Source organism: Pristiophorus japonicus, chromosome 12, assembly GCF_044704955.1.
Source record: "Pristiophorus japonicus isolate sPriJap1 chromosome 12, sPriJap1.hap1, whole genome shotgun sequence".
NCBI classification, from domain to species: domain Eukaryota; kingdom Metazoa; phylum Chordata; class Chondrichthyes; family Pristiophoridae; genus Pristiophorus; species Pristiophorus japonicus.
Genome location: NC_091988.1, coordinates 194951139 through 194970709, shown reverse-complemented (window position 1 = coordinate 194970709; position 19571 = coordinate 194951139). Strand labels below are relative to the sequence as shown.

The 19571-nt window shown below is 42.0% G+C and overlaps 1 protein-coding gene across 2 annotated transcripts in view; it reads left to right on the top strand.

Annotated features, from left to right (window-relative positions):
- Positions 1 to 19571, top strand: part of LOC139277634 (transcription initiation factor TFIID subunit 4-like) — a 65883-nt gene that overhangs the window by 19659 nt on the left and 26653 nt on the right. For both annotated transcript variants that reach the window (XM_070896371.1, XM_070896372.1), the window contains exon 2: positions 14906 to 15060. In XM_070896371.1, coding sequence (XP_070752472.1) covers positions 14906 to 15060 — 155 coding nt within the window. The remainder of the gene's footprint in view (positions 1 to 14905; positions 15061 to 19571) is intronic.

Sequence of the window (19571 nt, the reverse complement as noted above, 5' to 3'; positions counted from 1 at the left end):
CCAAGCACTGGGGTTATTTTCTAGAGGGATCGAATTGAAAAACATGGAAGTCATGTTAAACTTGTATAGAATCTTGGTTTAGACCACATGTGGGAGTATTGTGCACAGTTCTGATCTCCATTATAGTAAAAAATGTTATCGAGCCATTGAAGGAGGGGCAAAAAAGATTCACAAGGATGATTCAAGAACATGAGGTTATAAATATCAGGAATGATTGAACAGGCTTTTAGAGAAGAGAAGGTTGAGGAATGACCTGATTGAGGTAATAAAAGGCTTTGATAGGGTAGAAATGGAGAAAATATTTCCACATGTGGGGGAGACCAAAATTAGAGGCCATAAATATAAGATAGTCACTAATAAATCCAACCGGGAATTCAGGAGAAACTTCTTTACCCAAAGAGTGGTGAGAATGTAGAATGCACTACCACAAGGAGTGGTTGAAGCAAATAGCAGATGCATTTGAAGAGAAGCTAGATAAGCACGAGGGAGAAAGAATAAAAGGGTATGCGGATAGGGTTAGATGAAGAGGAGTGGGAGGAGGCTCGTGTGGAGCACAAACGGTGGTATAGACCAGTTGGGCTGAATGGCCAGTTTCTGGGCTGTAGACTTAATGATGCAAGTATTAAATAGGGGACAGAAGAGCAGTTGCAAAAAAAATTAAATATTGGATTATATGTACAGTTCTGTAAGGCAGCAGGGGAACATTGTGCCAGTTGTCACTCTACATTCAATGCAACCAATACATAAATTACTCAAACTGTATTTTTACAGATTAGTACAAGTTAAAGATTGACCTGCTGTGAAGTCAAACCAGTGCAAACTTTCAGACACATAGAAAGTAGGTGCAGGAGTAGGCCATTCGGTCTTTCGAGCCTGCACCACCATTCATTCAATATGATCATGGCTGATCATTCACCTCAGTACCTCTTTCCTGCTTTCTCTCCATACCCCTTGATCCCTTTAGCAGTCAGGGCCATATCTAACTCCCTCTTGAATATATCTAACAAACTGGCATCAACAACTCTCTGAGGTAGAGAATTCCACAGGTTAACAACTCTCGAGTGAAGAAATTTCTTCTCATCTCGGTCCTAAATGGCTCACCCCTTATCCTTAGACTGTGACCCCTGGTTCTGGACTTCCCCAACATCGGGAACATTCTTCCTACATCGAACCTGTCGAGTCCTGTCAGAATTTTATATGTCTGAGATCCCCTCTCATTCTTCTAAACTCCAGTGAATACAGACCCAGTCGATCCAGTCTCTCCTCATATGTCAAGTCCTGCCATCCTGGGAATCAGTCTGGTGAACCTTCACTGCACTCCCTCAATAGCGAGAACATCCTTCCTCAGATTAGGGGACCAAAACTGAACACAATATTCCAGGTGAGGCCTCACCAAGGCCCTGTACAACTGCATTAAGACCTCCCTAGCTATGAAGACCAACATGCCATTTGCCTTCTTCACCGCCTGCTGTACCTGCATGCCAACTTTCAATGACTGATGTACCATGACACCGAGGTCTCATTTATAGTGCAATTTATTTTCTGTACACATCAAAACTTTCATGAGCCCCATCAGGACAATGCATTGTAAGCGTTCTTCAGAACAACATGAGAGTCTGTTAAACTGTTTATATGCAAATACCGATGTGGAAATTTGAGAAGTCCCAGTCAGGTGCGTACAAGTGAATCTATTCAATTGAACTTATGAATTTAGTTTAGCAAATCACACTATGAATGACTGTGATGAATGTTTGAACCAGAAGCAGGTTTGTTTTGCGCCTGGTGTTGGTGAGTTTATAATTTTATTGATTTTTTTTTAAATCAAGGCTACAAATGCAATCACATTTTGAATTTATTAATGCAATCATTAATTAATAAGAATATAAGAAATAGGAACAGAAGTAGGCCATCCAGCCCCTTGAGCCTGCTCCGCCATTCAATATCATGGCTGATCTGATCATTGACTCAGCTCCATTTCCCCGCCCGCTCCCCATAACCCCTTATCGTTTAAAAAAACTGTCTATTTCTGTCTTAAATTTATTCAATGTCCCAGCTTCCGCAGCTCTCTGAGACAGCGAATTCCACAGATTTACAACCCTGAGAGAAGAAATTTCTCATCTCTGTTTTAAATGGGCGGCCCCTTATTCTAAGATCATGCCCTCTAGTTCTAGTCTCCCCCATCAGTGGAAACATCTTCTCTGCATCCACCTTGTCAAGCCCCCTCATAATCTTATACGTTTTGATAAGATCTCCTCTCATTCTTCTGAACTCCAATGAGTAGAGGCCCAACCTACTCAACCTTTCCTCATAAGTCAACCTCCTCATCCCCAGAATCAACCTAGTGAACCTTCTCTGAATTGCCCCCAAAGCAAGTATATCCTTTCGTAAATATGGCAACCAAAACTGCATGCAGTATTCCAGGTGTGGCCTCACCAATACCTTATATATAGCTGTAGCAAGACTTCCCTGCTTTTATAATCCATCCCCTTTGCAATAAAGGCCAAGATACCATTGACCTTCCTGATCACTTGCTGTACCTGCATACTATCCATTTGTGTTTCATGCACAAGTACCCCCAGATCCTGCGGCACTTTGCAATCTTTCTCCATTTAAATAATAACTTGCTCTTTGATTTTTTCTGCCAATGTGCATGACCTCACACTTTCCAACATTATACTCCATCTGCCAAATTTTTGCCCATTCACTTATCCTGTCTATGTCCTTTTGCAGATTTTGTCCTCGTCCTCACACATTGCTTTTCCTCCCATCTTTGTATTGTCAGCAAACTTGGCTACGTTACACGCAGTCCTTTCATCCAAGTCGTTAATATAGATTGTAAATAGTTGGGGTCCCAGCACTGATCCCTGTGGCACCCCACTAGTTACTGGTTGGCAATCAGAGAATGAACCATTTATCCAACAACTTTTTCAGATTGGCCGTTTTCACTTTATACAACATTGATTGTAGCATTAATGCATTTTTAAATAAAAAGTTAATTAATGTCAATAATGGGGACTGGGCTGGAGTATTGGGTTAGGTATAACGTTTCCATTTGTGGAATGGTCACAAAATGATGTAACCCCAACCGCCTACTCCAGTTATTTTTCAATCTCAAATTCCATGCCAGCCATCCTTTTGCACTCTCACATGGAACAGTTATATTTACTTTGAAGCACAGTGAAGTACAGTACTCAGAACACTTCTAGGCTGATAGTCCATTGATTTAGATATTGAAGTCGGAGTTCAGTCTTCATTTTCTTGCTACTTTTTAATTTCTTCATCAACTTTCTCCCCTCCTGAAGGAGTTTGCTAGTATAGGATTCCTTAGCCAAATGCTTCTGAGTGAGCCTCAGAATTGAGTGTCAGCAGTCTGTTTGGGTGTTGGGGGGCAGCATCAAAGCCAAACCTAATCCAGTCTTAAAATATATATTTTTAAGATTCAAAACCAACCCAAGTCTAAACACATTCATTTCCATCAGGGGGTCGCTGTATGGTGATCACTAGATGTGGGAAGACTTCGATGATTTCCCTCTCCCTAACCCATGGACAGAGGCCAGCTTTAGTGCTACTGCTACCATGGAGGCCACTCTTCTAAACTGGAGACCTATCTATAAAACCCTATGGTGAATGTTATTGCTTTGTTAATTAATTCACATCACAATCCCACAAGGAGTTCTATATTATACCATGTTAAATATCACAACATCTTCACAATCAGGCCCTCTGCCGACACTGTGACCAAGAGAAACAGTGCTCCAGTATGGCCATATCCTAAAGTGAATAGGGTCTGGAAGGAGGTCCCTGGATTCTGTCAGGACTTCTGATCTGGATCTCTGTGGACTCGGCTGTGTTCAAATGATACAGCTTTTATTGGAATAGACGGCAACTAGATGGACCTCCTAGTGACCAGGAAGTGTACTTTATATTGTAAAAGGTATAAGTAAGATGTCCTGCTGGTTAGTAGAATGGTTATATATGGTGGATTAAAAACTCCTTTAGATTCAAGTTGTAAATTAATAAACTACTAAAACAATAGACCTCTTCAGACAGATCATAGAAGGCTGAGGAAATCAACGCAACAGGTACTTGCTCCTCCAGGAAATTGTGATAATGTTCTGATTTTAACCTGAAATTACTTAACTGTTGAATAGTTCCATTATTCTTTGACACATACGCGAGTAATTGTTATTTAATTTTCTTATGTAATCACACACCTCAAAATATCATTAGACTACTTACTGCAGAACCAAAGTGCTTACAGATAATTCCAACTGAACAAAACTGTTGCATTTGCAGCACTGAGCAAGAGGATTAATCTTTTTGTTAGTTTCAGCCAGCAGGGAGTTCCTGAAAAACGTTGGCCACCATTCAATTTAACAGGACTATAATTATTATTGGCAGCTTTTTGGAATAGTTATGTTGTCATGATTGATAATGATTAATGATCAGTAATGGGTTTGGTCTGGTCTTATCAATGATATAGGGAGTTGATAACTTACATGCAGAAATTTATGGAAGGTATCATTCTTTAGAATCTTTGTAACTTTGGTTGGTCTTAGGATTGATAACTGACCATTTTTTTTTAAGCACTTTCCCCATTTTCTGTCATGCAACCCCATTGTGCCATGTACCTTTTCTGGCCAAAATAACCAGCTACTTGGGATTGTAAGCAGAATGACCCAGCTTTCCCTTCTTTTCCTTTGTTGGAAAGTAGGTGGGAATATCATGGGCTAAACTTTCGGCACATCGTCGGCCATTTAACACCCAAATAATCGCTGAGATTCAGGCTATCGCCCATATTTGATTAAAAACTGGAAACTAGCGCCCAATTATCCAATTATCGCCTGCGCAACTTTCGGCATACAGGAATGAGCTGCATCGGCCAGTCTATTTTAAAAAAAATATGACTTCATCCTCGTGCAAGGCCCAGAATACTGTTTATAATGGAAATTATCACCCAGATTAAATCGGCAAATACTACTTTTGGCATTTTGCCCATAATTCGCCCATATGATCGTTCGCTCAAAAAGATGCTCAAGAAAAGCTGCAATTCACCTGACCTTAACTCGGCAGTATGAACGCCAATTTGTAAATCGGAGGAAGTTTAATAAAAGGCTGCTTGAAGTGGATGGGAAGAGAAGTAATTAGTGAGTAATTTTAAGGGCATTTTTGAATCTTGCCAGTCATCGAAATCACATTGTGGTTAATTTCCAGTTTATATTGTATTTGTTGAGGACAATTTAAGACGACGGATTAGGGCATTTATAGTGATGGGTCCTGTAATTTCTCAACCAGTATTGATGATTACTCACATGCTGCAGAATAGAGATGGGAGAAGGTTCATTGAAGAGCATTATGTGCCCAAAGGAGGTGGCAGACTGCTGAGGAGGAGGAGACGCTACACCCAACGTATTTACAGGGATAAGTGATCATACCTGGACTTGCGTTAGAAGGCTGCGATTCCAAAAGGAGGTCATCAGAGAGATATGCCAGCTAATTTAAGGAGATCTGCAGTCTACCAGCACCGTCGGGATCACACTGCCCGTTAAGGTTACTGCGGCACTTTCCTTCTACGCATCGGGCTCCTTTCAGCCCTCAGCTGGCGACGTTTGCGGTATCTCTGTGCGCCACACATTGCTGCATTCGACAGGTGACTGAAGCCCTTTACGCACAGAGGCTGGACTTTATAAACTTCCCTATGACCAGGGACGCACAGAGTGAGAGCGCTTTGGGGTTCTCGAGAATAGCAAACTTCCCCAAGGTGCAGGGAGAAATAGACTGTACGCACATCGCCCATGATATTCCCACCTACTTTCCAACAAAGGAAAAGAAGGGAAAGCTGGGTCATTCTGCTTACAATCCCAAGTAGCTGGTTATTTGGGCCAGAAAAGGTACATGGCACAATGGGGTTGCATGCACATTGCACAAGGCACATCGAGTACTTTTACAGGATGCAGAGGTTTCGGAAAGAGATTCCACTCCCTGAATGTGCAGCCCGTTGTTGACCACAAGCAGATAATAATGGCAGAAAATGCAAAATTTCCAGGGAGCACTGTCTCTGACCTCTAAGAGTCAGCCACAAGGTCACAGTTAGATGCTGGGGGATAAAGGATATGGCCTTGCCAGCTGGCTCATGACACCCCCTGCGTAAACCCCAGACAAAAGCCGAGAAGCGCTACAACGAAAGCCATATAGCCACACGTAATATCGTCGAAAAGATAATTGGAATTCTGAAGCAGCACTTCAGATGCCTGGACCACTCAGGAAGCAATCTACAATACCATCCTGAGCATCCTGGCCGAGTTCATTGTGGTGTGCTGCATGCAGCCATCAAGAGAGGACAAAATTGCCAGATGGGACTGCCGGTCCATCTCAGGAGAGGGGGGAGACGGAAGAGGAGGACGAGGATCTCTGGAAGGACAATCAGCCTTGTGATGAAGCCATGTCCTCCCCCCCCCCCCCCACACCACCAGAGAAGCCCCATGGTAGTTACGCAGCTGCAAAACTGTGCGTGAGCAGCTCATAAATGAACGCTTTTCGTGACGTTACGTTGGTGACAGTTACGTTACATTTCATCCTTGCCTGGCCTGGCCATGGCCATTGTTTGCAACCCTTGTATTGATGTTTTACCTTATGTTATTAGAAGACACTTGACAACAATTGTGAAGTTAAATAATTTAACGTGATTTAAAATATTTAACGATAACACCCCCCACCCCACCCAGTCAACAAAATGTTTTCAAGAATATAACGATAAAACTCTCCCACGTCAACAATTAAAAAAAATATATATATAGGCCCCACCCCCAACCCGAGGCCACGCTTCCCTCCTCTAACTTTACCCCTCTCCCCTTTAATCCCCTAGTCTTGCAGCAGAGCACCTCGAGGGCTGCTGCTGTGATGGAGTGGGGGGCAGGGGGGTGATGTTCGCAGAATGACTTCAGTGGATCGAGGAGAAGACATTTGCGAAGAAACTTCTTCCGAGTCAGAAGGAAGTTCTTGCTTCTGTCTCGCATCTGAAGTGCTGAATGGTGGTACGGCACCGTGGGGTGCAGTGCCGCATCCCAAAACTGTCGCGTGCTGCAAGACATCGACATAGTCGGTCGTTCGTCGCATTGCTGCAACCATCTGCCCCATGCCCTCGGAGATTCTGGCAGATAGTGTGACAATGTTGCCGGTCAACTCACCAATCACCTGGAGGAGCTCTCAACCCATGTCGACACTCGCCCTCGACAGAGACACCATGTCCTTGTTGACATCTGCCCCTTGCAGTGCGTGCCTACCTCTCCGACCCAACCTCTGCGGGGTTGGCTTGGGCACTGGACAACTCGGAGTGCCCTGCTACAAGCCACTTGGCCCCGCTACTTCATTACATTGAGGATGACGTGGCCGCAGGTACCACAGATGACCCTTCAGGCTCATCCTCCTCCTCCGTCGTATCTCGTTCTTCCCTGCGGTCAGCACAACCTGCAGCGATAGGGGTGTGATGCTCCAGGGGCCTCCCATTGCACCTGGGAGCTGGAAAACATAATTGAGGTTAGTAGAAGAGAAGGGAAGACATGAGAATGCTTGCGCTGCACAGGCATATGTACGAGGAACAACACTACTGCAATAAATGTGAACGAGAGATGTTACATATGATTAACATGAGAGTACAGAAGCTGCATGCATAACATTATATCATTCATATTAATCAAATGGCATTAAATTACTTTAAATTACCACGGGTTTACCACTGCTTTATACATTATTCACGTGGCGTAACAACGGGATCTGCACCACCACGGGTGGCAGAACGATTATGCACCCCTACTAAGGCTGTGGCACGCTCCTCCAGATTGGTCATAGGGTGAAGATTAGCAGGCCCTCCTCCGCTCTGCCTGATTCTTGAATATCTTTCTCTGCAAACGTGACAAGAGCATGGCATAAGCTAGGTATACAAGCAGCAGTTCCTCAATTAGAATGCAATTGGATGTTTAATCTGGAGGATCCGATGAAAATGACCTTTGTTGGTTTGCACTAAATAGAGGCAAACTTCCAATATAAATGGAGTATTAGGTGTAATTTCTTCTGTGCCTCTTTATGTTCGCCAAACTTAATTTGCTTTCATACTGCCTTTACATTGGAACGGCCGCTGACTGCAGTGCTGTAATGTAAACAGTGTGGCTTTAGTGCGTCTGGTGATATTTCAAGATCCTTTCCATAATGCTGCCAGTCAACTGAAGCAACCTTTTTTTTTTACAAGCTTCATGAGAACTGAGCAAAATCCGAGCCATTAAATTTACGATCATAACTTTGAAACAGTGGCTTTCTCTGGTACTCAGAAGTTCACACCACAGTGGAAGGAGGGCGGAAAACATATCTCTGGCACATTGCAGAATTGCTTTGACAATATAGACTGGGCTTCAGAAGCTTCAATCCACTCAGATTGGCACTTGTGCAGTTCTACATTTGTGCAATTAAATGGAGATTTAAGGTTGAAAAACAAAATTGTAACATTTTCAGAATTAGGAGGGTCAGATTGAGGAACTTTCCAAGTAGGAATGCATTTCATTTTTCATTCATTTGTTGTGACGGATCATTGGAAGAATTAAGGTCAAAGTTGGAAGTTTTTTTTCCCCCGCAGAGTTACTGGACCATTGATTGCTTTACCACAAGTGGTTATCAAAGCAAATTTAAAGAAGAATCAATAAACATTTGTAAAGGATATAAAAAGCTACAAGGAAAGGACAGTAGATTAGATTAAAGTAGATAGCCCGAATTTAAGAGCTCGCACTCACACAAGCACGATGTGTTGAATGACATTTTTGAGAGATAGAATTCCTATGACTTTATGGTTATGCTGCTGAGAAAGAGAGTGTATAAAGATGCTAGTTACAGCCAGCAAATACTTCCTTTCAGTTGATCGTTTTGAAGGGTAGTCACTGTTGTAATGCAGCCAATTTGCCCACAGCAAGGTCCAACAAACAGCAGTGCGATAAACAATCTGTTTCAGTGGTGGTCATTGAAGGATAACTGTTGACCAGGACATTGGAATAACTCTCCTGCACTTCTTTGCATAGTGGCAATGGGATCTTTTATGCCCATCTGCACAGGCAGACGGGGCTTTGGTTTAACATCTCATCTGAAAGATGCCACCTCCAACAGTGAAGTATTCTGTCGGTATTGCACTGAAGACACTATCATAGAATGGTTACAGCATGGAAGGTGGCCATTCGGCCTGTCCCGACTCTCAACTTGCCCACTTCCCTGCCCTTTCCTCATAGCCCTGCAATTTTTTTTCCTTCCGATACTTCAACTCCCCTTTGAAAGATAAAATTGGGTCAGCCTCCAACACCCTTTCCGGCAGTGCATTCCAGATCTTAACCACTCACTGCGTAAAAAAGTTTTTTTTTTACGTCGCTTTTGGTTCTTTAGTCAATCACCTTAAATCTGTGTCCTCTAATTCTCAACCCTTCTGCCAATGGGAACAGTTTATCTACTCTGTCCAGACCACTCATGATTTTGAACACCTGAGATCTCCAAGGAGAACAATCCCAGCTTCTCCAGTCTATCAACGTAACTTTAGTCCCTCATTCTTGGAATCGTTCTCTTAAATCTTTTCTGCACCTTCTCCAAGGGCTTCACATCCTTCCTAAAGTGTGGTGCCCAGAATTGGACACAGTATTCCAGTTGGCGCCAAACCAGCGTTTCTCACAGGTTCCTCATAATTTTCACACTTTTGTACTCTATACCTCTATTTATGAAGCCCAGGATCTCGTAGGCCTTTTTAAACTGCTTTCTCAATCTGCCCTGCCGCCTTCAACGATGTATGCACGCATACCTGAGGTCTCTGTTTTTGCACCCTCCCTTTAGATTGTACATAAGAACATAAAGAAAATAATTAGGAACAGGAGTAGGCCATTTGGTCCCTCGAGCTTGCTCTGCCATTCAGTGGCTCATCTACCTCAACTCCACTTTCCCGCACTATCCCCATATCACTTCATTCCCTTAATATCCAAAAATCTATCGATCTTGGTCTTGAATATACTCAAAAACTGAGCCTCCACAACCCTCTGGGGTAGAGAATTCCAAAGATTCACCACCCTGAGTAGAGAAGTTTCTCCTCATCTTAGTCCTAAATGGCCGACGCCTTATTCTGAGACTGTGACCCCTGGTTCTAGACTTCCCAGCCAGAGGAAACATTCTCCCTGCATCTACCCCGTCAAGCCCTGTAAGAATTTTGTATGTTTCAACGAGATCACCTCTCATTTTTCTAAACTCTAGAGGATATGGCCTAGTATATTTAACTTCTCCTCATAGGACAAACCTTTCCATTCCAGGAATCAATCTGGTGAACCTTCGTTGCATTCCCTCTATAGCAAGTATATCCTTAGGTAAGGAGACCAAAACGGTGCACAATATTCCAGGTGCGGTCTCACCAGGGCCCTATATAATTGCAATAAGATGTCTTTACTCTTATACTCAAATTCTCTTGTAATAAAGGCCAACATACAATTTTCTTTCTTAATTGCTTGCTGTACCTGCATGTTAACTTTCAGTGATTGGTGTACAAGGACACCCAGGTCCCTCTGAACACCAACCTTTCCCAATCTCTCACCATTTAAAAAATACTCTGCTTTTATATTTTTCCTACCAAAGTGGATAACTTCACATTTACATAAGAACATAAGAAATAGGAACAGGAGTAGGTCATATGGCCCCTCGAGCTTGCTCCATCATTTAATAAGATCATGACTGATCTGATCATGGACTTAGCTCCACTTCCCCGCCCGCTCCCCAGAACCCCTTATCGTTTAAGAAACTGTCTATTTCTGTCTTAAATTTATTCAATGTCCCGGCTTCCACAGCTTTCCGAGGCAGCGAATTCCACAGATTTACAACCCTCAGAAGAAATTTTTCCTCATCTGTTTTAAATGGGCGGCCCCTTATTCTAGGATTGTGCCCTCTAGTTCTAGTCTCCCCAATCAGTGGAAACATCCTCTCTGCATCCACCTTGTCAAGCCCCCTCAATCTTGTACGTTTCGATAAGATCACCTCTCATTCTTCTGAATGCCAATGAGTAGAGGCCCAACCTACTCAATCTTTCCTCATAAGTCAACCCCCTCATCCCCAGAATCAACCTAGTGAACCTTCTCTGAACTGCCTCCAAAGCAAGTATATCCTTTTGTAAAAATGGAAACCAAAACTGCACGCAGTATTCCAGGTGTGGCCTCACCAATACCTTATATAGCTGTAGCAAGACTTCCTTGCTTTTATACTCCATAGCTATAGAAGCTTTTGCAGTCTCTTTTTATGTCTCTCGCTAGTTTACTCTTATATTCTATTTTCCCTTTCTTTATCAATTTCTTGGTCCTCCTTTTGGCAACATTATATGCCTCTTGCTTTGATCTAATACTATCTTTAACTTATCGTTAGCCATGGTTGGACCACTTTTCCTGTGGGGTTTTGATGCCTTAAAAGGAATGTATGTTTGTTGTAAATTATGTATTAATTCTTTAAATGCTAGCCATTGCTTGTCTATCGTCATACCTTTTAATGTAGTTTCCCAATCTACCGTAGCCTACTCTCCCCTCATACCTACATTGTTTCCTTTGTTTAGATTTAAGACCCTAGTTTTGGATTTAACGAAATCACTTCCAAACTTAATGTAAAATTCTATCGTATTATGGTCACCCTTCCCTAAGGGCCCCTTTACTACAAAGTTATTAATTAACCCTTTCTCATTTAAATCTAGAATTGTATAAATAGCCTGTTCTCTAGTTGGTTCCTCAACATATTGATCTAGAAAACCATCTTGTACACATTCCATGAATTTGTCCTTCAGACTATTATTGCAAATTTGGTTTGCCCAGTCTGGATGTAGATTAAAGTCCCCCATGATTATTGTATTACCTTTGTTACATGCACTTCTAATTTCCTGATTTATACTCTGCCCTACATCATTACTACTGTTTGGAGGCCTATAAACAACTCCCACCAAAGTTTTCTGCCCCTTGCTGTTGCTTAGCTCCACCCAAATTCATTCTACTTCTGGATTTTCCGAGCCAAGATCCTCCCTCTCCACTGTCTTTATCCCATCCTTTATCATCAGGGCCACCCCTCCTCCTGTTCCATTTTGCCTATCTCTTCTAAAAGTTAAGTATCCTGAAATATTGAGTTCCCAATCTTGGTCACTTTGCAACCACGTCTTCATAATCACTATTAGATCAAACCTATTCATTTCTATCTGCGCTATTCATCCATTTAGCTGCGAATGCTTCGTGCATTCAGATATAGTGCCTTTAGCTTTGACTTTTTTTCTATTTTTCCCTGATGTCACCTTAGTCAATAATGCCCTATTACCTTTGTTACTCTCTGGCCCTTCCTGACCCACTCTGCTTATTTTTATCCAAAACTCTGTTCTGCTCTAGAGCCTTGACATTTCTCTTGCTGCTTTTAAATTTACTCTTTACTGAACCCTCCCACCCCCCTTCATTAGTTTAAAGCGCTGTCTACTGCCCTATTTATTCGATTCGCCAGGATACTGGTTCCAGCCCGGTTCAAGTGGAGCCCATTCCAACGAAGCAACTCCCTCTTTTCCCCAGTACCAGTATTGTTACCAGTGCCCCATGAAGCAAAACCCCTCTGCCTCCACACCATTCTTTGAGCCACGCATTTAACTTTCTAATCTGCTCATCCCTATACCAATTGGCGTGTGGTTCAGGTAACAATCCAGAGATCATTACCTTTTGAGGTTTTATTTTTTCATTTGGACCCCAACTCCTCAAACTCTTTCAGCAGAACCTCATTCCTAGTTCTACCGACGTCGTTGGTTCCGATGTCAACCACGACAACTAGATCCTCCCCTTCCCACTCCGAGTTCTCCAGTCGCAAGATGGCGTCTTTAACCCCGGCACCGGGCAGGCAACACAACCTTCGAAATTCCCGATCGCCGCTGCAGAGAACAGTATATATCCCTCAACTCCCTTGATATCCAAAAATCTATCGATCCCAGTCTCGAATATACTTAAATGACTGAGCATCCCACAGCCCTCTGGGGTAGAGAATTCAACCCTTTCTGGGTGAAGAAATTTCTCATCTCAGCCTAAATGGCCAACACCTTATTCTGAGACTGTGACCCCCCCCCCCCTCCTCCTCTCCTAGGTCCCCAGCGAAGGGAAACATCTTCCCAGCATCTACCCTGTCAAGTCCTGAGAGAATTTTGTATGTTTCAATTAGATCATCTCATATTTTTCTAATTTTTAGGGAAGTATAGGCCTAGTCTCCTCAATCTCTCCTTATAGGACAATCGTCCCATCCCAGGAATCAGTCTGGTGAACCATTGTTGCACTTCCTCGAAGGAAATGCCATCTTTCAGATGAAACACTAAACCAAGGCCCTGCCTATCTATTCATGTCGATGTAAAAGATGCCGTGGAAATTTTTACAAAGAACAGCAGGGAGTTCACCCAGTGTCCTGACAACAGCAACTTGTATTTATATAGCGTAGTGAAACTTCCCAAGACACTTCACAGGAGTACTATGAGACAAAAAATTTGACACCATTCACACAAGAAAAATTAGGGCAGGTGACCAAAAGCTTGGTCAAAGAGGTAGGTTTTATGGAGAAAAGTGAGGGAGAGAGACGGAGAGGTTTAGGTAGAGAGTTCCAGTGTTCAGGGCCTGGGCAACAGAAGCCATGGCCACCGATGAGCGATTATTATCAGGGATGCTTCAGAGGGCAGAATTACAAGAGCGCAGACATCTTGGGGGGGGGGGGGGGGGGGGCAGGTAGAAGTTGTGGGGCTCATGGAGATTACAGAGATAGGGAGGGGCGAGGCCATGGGGGGAGACTTGAAAGCAAAGATGAGAATTTTGAAATCGCGGTGTTGCTTAACTGGGAGCCAGTGTAGGTCAGCGAGTACAGGGGTGATGGGTGAGCGGGACTTGGTACGAGTTAGGACATGGGCAGCCAAGTTTTGGATCACCTAGTTTACATAGGGTAGAACGTGGGAGGCCTGCCAGTAGAGCGTTGGAATAGTCAAGGCATGGATGAGGGCTTCAGCAGCGGATGAGCTGAGGCAGGGGCAGAGACGAGCAAAGTTACGCAAGTGGAAATAGGCAGTCTTAGTTATGCTGCGGACGTGTGGGCAAAAGCTCATTTCAGGATCAAATATGTCGCCGAGGTTGCGAACAGCATGGTTCAGCCTCAGACAGAAGTTGGGGGGATGGATGGAGTCAATGACTAGGGAACCGAGTTTGTGGCGGGAGCCACAAACGGTGGCTTCGGTCTTCCCAATGTTCAATTGGAGAAAATTTCTGCTCATCCAGAACTGGATGTCAGACAAGCAGTCTGACAATGGAGACCTTGGAGGAGTGGAGAGAAGTGGTAGTGAGGTAGAGCTGGATGTCATCAGCGTTCATGTGGAAACTGATGCTGTGTTTTCGGATGATGTCGCCAAGGGGCAACATGTAGATGAGAAATAGGAGGGGGCCAAGGATAGATCATTTATCTCTGACTAGTTGTGGGACCGCTGTGCACAAATTGGTTGTCACTTTTGCCTACAAAGCAACGGCGATTACACTTAAAAAGTAATTCACTGGCTGTGAAATGCGTTGGGATGAGAACATGAAAAAGCTGTTGTATAACTGCAAGTCTTGCTTTTTATACACATTTCAAATACTCCAATTTCTCAAAATTAAATATCAGTTCAATAGTTCCTTTATGTCAGAGCTTTTTTGGGGGGAGCGGGGGAAGAAGGGTTTGATTAATATCACAACTGAGTTGTACCAATATATATATCGTGTTGAGATCAACAGAAATTCCATATGTATTTTTTGATGGGAACATAAAATTGAGGCAAATATTGGTTACCAGAATCTAAGTGAATGAGAATTCTAAATGAATTGTTTTCTACGTCTAGGAATGGTTCTTGTGCGTAGCGACAGTGGACAGCTGATGCTGATCCCTCAGCAAGCTCTGCAGCAGATGCAGTCGCAAGCTCAGTCTCAAGGGGCACTCACTTCACGATCTGCCACACCTACCAGTGCCCCTCCAGTTCAGATCTCAACTGTACAGGTAAGGTGAAGGCTCATCAATAAAGGTGGTCTAACATTTGATTCGCCAAGTGTTTTAATGTAGCTGTTGCCGCTACATTTTATTCACTTTCATTTCAGTGCAGGATAGAAGTTTTTGGTGCAATTTTATCCAGGTAATTGAACTTTCAGTCTGGATTTGAAAGTTAGTTCTATTGCCAGATGGTCACACTCTGTAAACCCCAACTCAGATCAGAGAAGTAGATTTTCTAGTGATGATACAATGTCACAGGATGGTCTTTATGCCTGCATGGCTAAGTGTTATATACACACACACACACACACGCACACGCACACGCACACGCACACACTGTTTATAGTATCAGAGCAAAATGTTAAGTTACTATTCATTTACATCATGTTTTCCTATCTCCCTTAAAGGATTGAAAGCAGGAAAACTAATTGAAGATACACTATATAGGCTTTATTTTTTTTTTAATGTGCTGCTGATGCCCCTTCAGGAGGGAATACTGTGGAACATTCTAACCATAGAACTAAACTTTTAAATAATTGCTTTCACAAATTTTCATTTTCCATCTACTGTTTAATCAATTGCTTGAATGACTCAACCCAAAACGTAAGAAAATACAGGTTATTCACAAGAGACGCTGGTGACAAAGTTAAAACTCCAGGATGGGGCTGTAAATGATATGATGAATTGGCTTGCTAATAGGAATCCAAAGTAGTTATCAATGTTGTTGGTTATAATTGGGAAATTGGAACAACTGCAGTTCCCGAGGGAATGATCTAAACTCTCCCCAACTTTCATTGTAAACAGAATGCAAGTTTAAATATGACAATGAAGGCAGGCGTTATAGGAATGTTTCAAGAGAGTGGTAGAAACCTAGCAATTTGACCACAATAACTTGCATAGGATCTTTCAGATTGAAAAAAAAAAATCACACAGCACTTTACAAAGGGGGAAAATGGCAGTCTGCCAAGCTTGACAGATGATTAGGAAATGGCATTTCATGCTACAAAATGCCAGGGTATTAATATTGGTGCCAAAATGACAGATACAATTTCATAATGCAGGCCAAGTTTTTTTTTTTTAAAACTGAGTCATATCAAGGCTAATGTAAAAGATGCAACTAATTTGCTTGCATGCATTGGTTGATCAGATTTTGAAAGCATAATTACAATGTATGGCACTGATTGACAAATTAAGGATTAAGGGCAAAGAGAATTGACAGGGCACCTCTTTGAATGGAAAACTGCTCTTTGAACAGAGATATGCAATCCATAGGGTGCTGAAATTCAGAAGATGCAATACACTCATCCACAACATGCACACACATACTCTAACTGTTCCTCCTTTACCTATACATTCTACACTCAGGCTCACTGCTACATACTAGTTTGGTACTTAGTCTCTGTTGTACCACACTGTTGAGACAAGCTTGCAATAGCTCCACAAATTCACTTTCTTCGAGAAATATCCCTTCATTGATTCCACTGACAATTTGAAGCCCCCCGCCCTCCCCAATAATTCTCATCTCCGCTTTCCCCAGTGTTTTTTTTATTCAGATAATTCCACATCAATTTTCGATCAGGTCCCACAGCATTATTACAATTCCCAGTTGCCGTTATCTACAATACCTAGGATATTCAGTCATTTCCCCAAGTTGACTTGAATGTGTACAATCAGTAGGATGCTATCGCCAAGGGTGTTGTGCTATAATGGCAGTGAGTAAAAACGATTTATTTACTGGAAAATTCTGCTGTTTTGTGGAAGGGATGAGTCATATTTTCAAAATACCCAACTTCCCCAACCTGACCGGGTCCATCACTTGTGGAATGTTTTCTGCATCTGCTTATAAAGTGGTAATAACTAGGTTTTAAAATGTCTAGGTCATCAATTGAGTATGCCCAATCAATTGAATGTTTACCAAGTTACAAGCCACAGCAATCTCTCAGGCCTAAGGTTCATTAAAAACTCTTATGACTTGCAAAGAAACCATCTGGAATAAATTTAACACATACTAAATAATGCTTACTGGGTTTAACAACCTCACCAAGTACTTTTGCACGCCAGTCCTATACATATACCCACCATCAGTTAGAATACCTGTGGTAATGATTGTATCTATATAATAGTGTTCAAATTAAGGCTCATTCAAACATGGCATACTCTTAACTCATTCTTTTCCAGAACCCAAGCTGTAGAACTTTGAAACTTGATCCAATTTACTCTTCAAAACCCCACTATTTCAGTTAGTCTTTTCAATTTTGGTAGTGTACTCAACTATGGGCTTTGATGCTTCACTGAGGTTTCTCAGTAATAAAACCGTTGCTAGGTGATAGGGATATATCAAAGTTCATGGCCAGTAATGTATAAATGTCCACAAGGAACGGGATAGCCAGCAATCAAATAGTTATAAAAATTCTTGAATACTAGATGAGTCATCAAGCAGATGTGGTGATACTATATACCAAGCTCCCACCAGACTTTAATTTTGTGCTTCATGATGTTCCTGGACATCTTTCAAAATAACTTCAATTTCCAATATCTGGGGAAGAAAGAACTGATGTGCAGAGTCCAATGTAGGGCTACAATCGGCTTGGGGCACGAGGAAATGTCATTTCAGACACAGACAACTGAAAATTGTGACTTTGTATCCTTATTGACAATGAATTGATCCTGTGTATGAATATCAAATATGATTGCCATCTACATTTCCATACTTCGTGAAGTAAATAGTCCCAGTAGATATTCAAACAAAGGTTAGTGAAAATCTCACTATTTTCCCATGGTTTGATATTTAAAATAAAAATCAATCCTCAAAATGTATGTAGTTAGACTTACATCTGAACAAAAATAGGGGTTATATCCTTTTACTCTATTGCACATATATCTAAAATGACTACTATTCACTATATGACTGCAGAGCATTATATAGAAACTGGAGGCATATTAAAAATTCTCATACCTTTAACACACATGAGTGACTGGATCAGTTAATATAGTTTAGCTTTTTTGCTGAGACTCCTAACCAGGTAGATCTATTCTGAAATATATTACTCAAGAGTCTGGTTCATATTGTGGTGAGGGCTTCTGCCTCTTTCACTCCCTTTCAGGCAGCAAGTTCCAGACCCCCACAACCCGCTGCGTGAGGAAATTTCCCCTCAAATCCCCTCTAAACCTTCTACCAATTATTTTAAATTTATGCCTCTTGGTTGTTGACCCCTCTGCCAAGGGAAATAGCATTTTCTATCCACTATATCTAGGCACGGACACGATGAACCGAAATGGCCTCCTTCTGTGCTGTAAACTTCTATGATTCTATATGTACTGTGTGTTGGGGAAAGGTGTTGGGGGGGTGGGGGGGCTCACTACAGATATAGTGTGTGCTTGTTCTTCCGTTTTGTATTCCCTATACCTTATCCTCAGTGTTATGTATAGAAGGTGATCCTCTTTTTTTAAAAACAATCAGCACCAGGTATTCAACAATCAGGTTATTTTTTTTATCAAAAATTATATATTCTAAAATATAAACTTAAAATAATAGCTTTATAACCAGAAGGGTTCCATTTTTGACAAAGGTGTTCCTAGTTTACACCTCTACCATCTCGGAAGAAAATGGGAAAGATTGTACGAAGGGACGGGCGATGGCCTCCATTGCCCTTAGCTACTCGGAGGATCAAGGGGTATGGCGAGAAAGCAGGAAGGGGGTACTGAAGTTGCATGTTCAGCCATGAACTCATTGAATGGCGGTGCAGGCTAGAAGGGCTGAATGGTCTACTCCTGCACCTATTTTCTATGTTTCTATGTACGGGAACCAGAGAAAAAGAGAAGTCATGTAGAAGGTAATTTGCTCCTAAAGGGGCAGGCATTCAGAAACAAATGTATTCACATGACTATGCTGGCTCAATTGAATACTCAATATGTGGAGAAGAACTAAGTTATCCAACTTCAGAAATTACTTTGAAATTGACTTTTATAGAAACTGATACAGCAGTCATTAAAATGTAAAATAAAAGTGAAAATAATTCTATAAAAAGTAATTCCCTTTTTCATAGATCAAACCCAACCTTACTTGATTTCACAGTACATCCCTCACTCTTGTCCTCCCAGAAATGTATCCAATTGTTTTGTGCATCCAATTATACTGTCAGTTTCAATGCTTTTCTGTGGTAACTTATTCCACAGCTCTTTAGGTTAAAGCAAAGTTCCACCTGACTAGAATGGAATCAAACAAATATCTATTCAAGAAATTTCAGCTTCATGGGAACTTCTCGAAGGCAACTTCAAGATCATTTGGTTTTGCTTTGATGGTTGTTAAGATCTGTTAGTGTGTGGTTGCGGTACGGCATTAGCAGCCCAGAGGCCGTGAATTCAAACCCCTCCATGGCAAGTTGTGTAATGGAATTCAATAAATTGGTCATTTGTAGTTAGCGTCAGAAAAATAAGTGACCATGGATGGTCATAAAACCCCAACTGGTTCACTAATGTCCTTCAGGGAAGAGAATATGCTGCCCTTTTTTCCCACATTG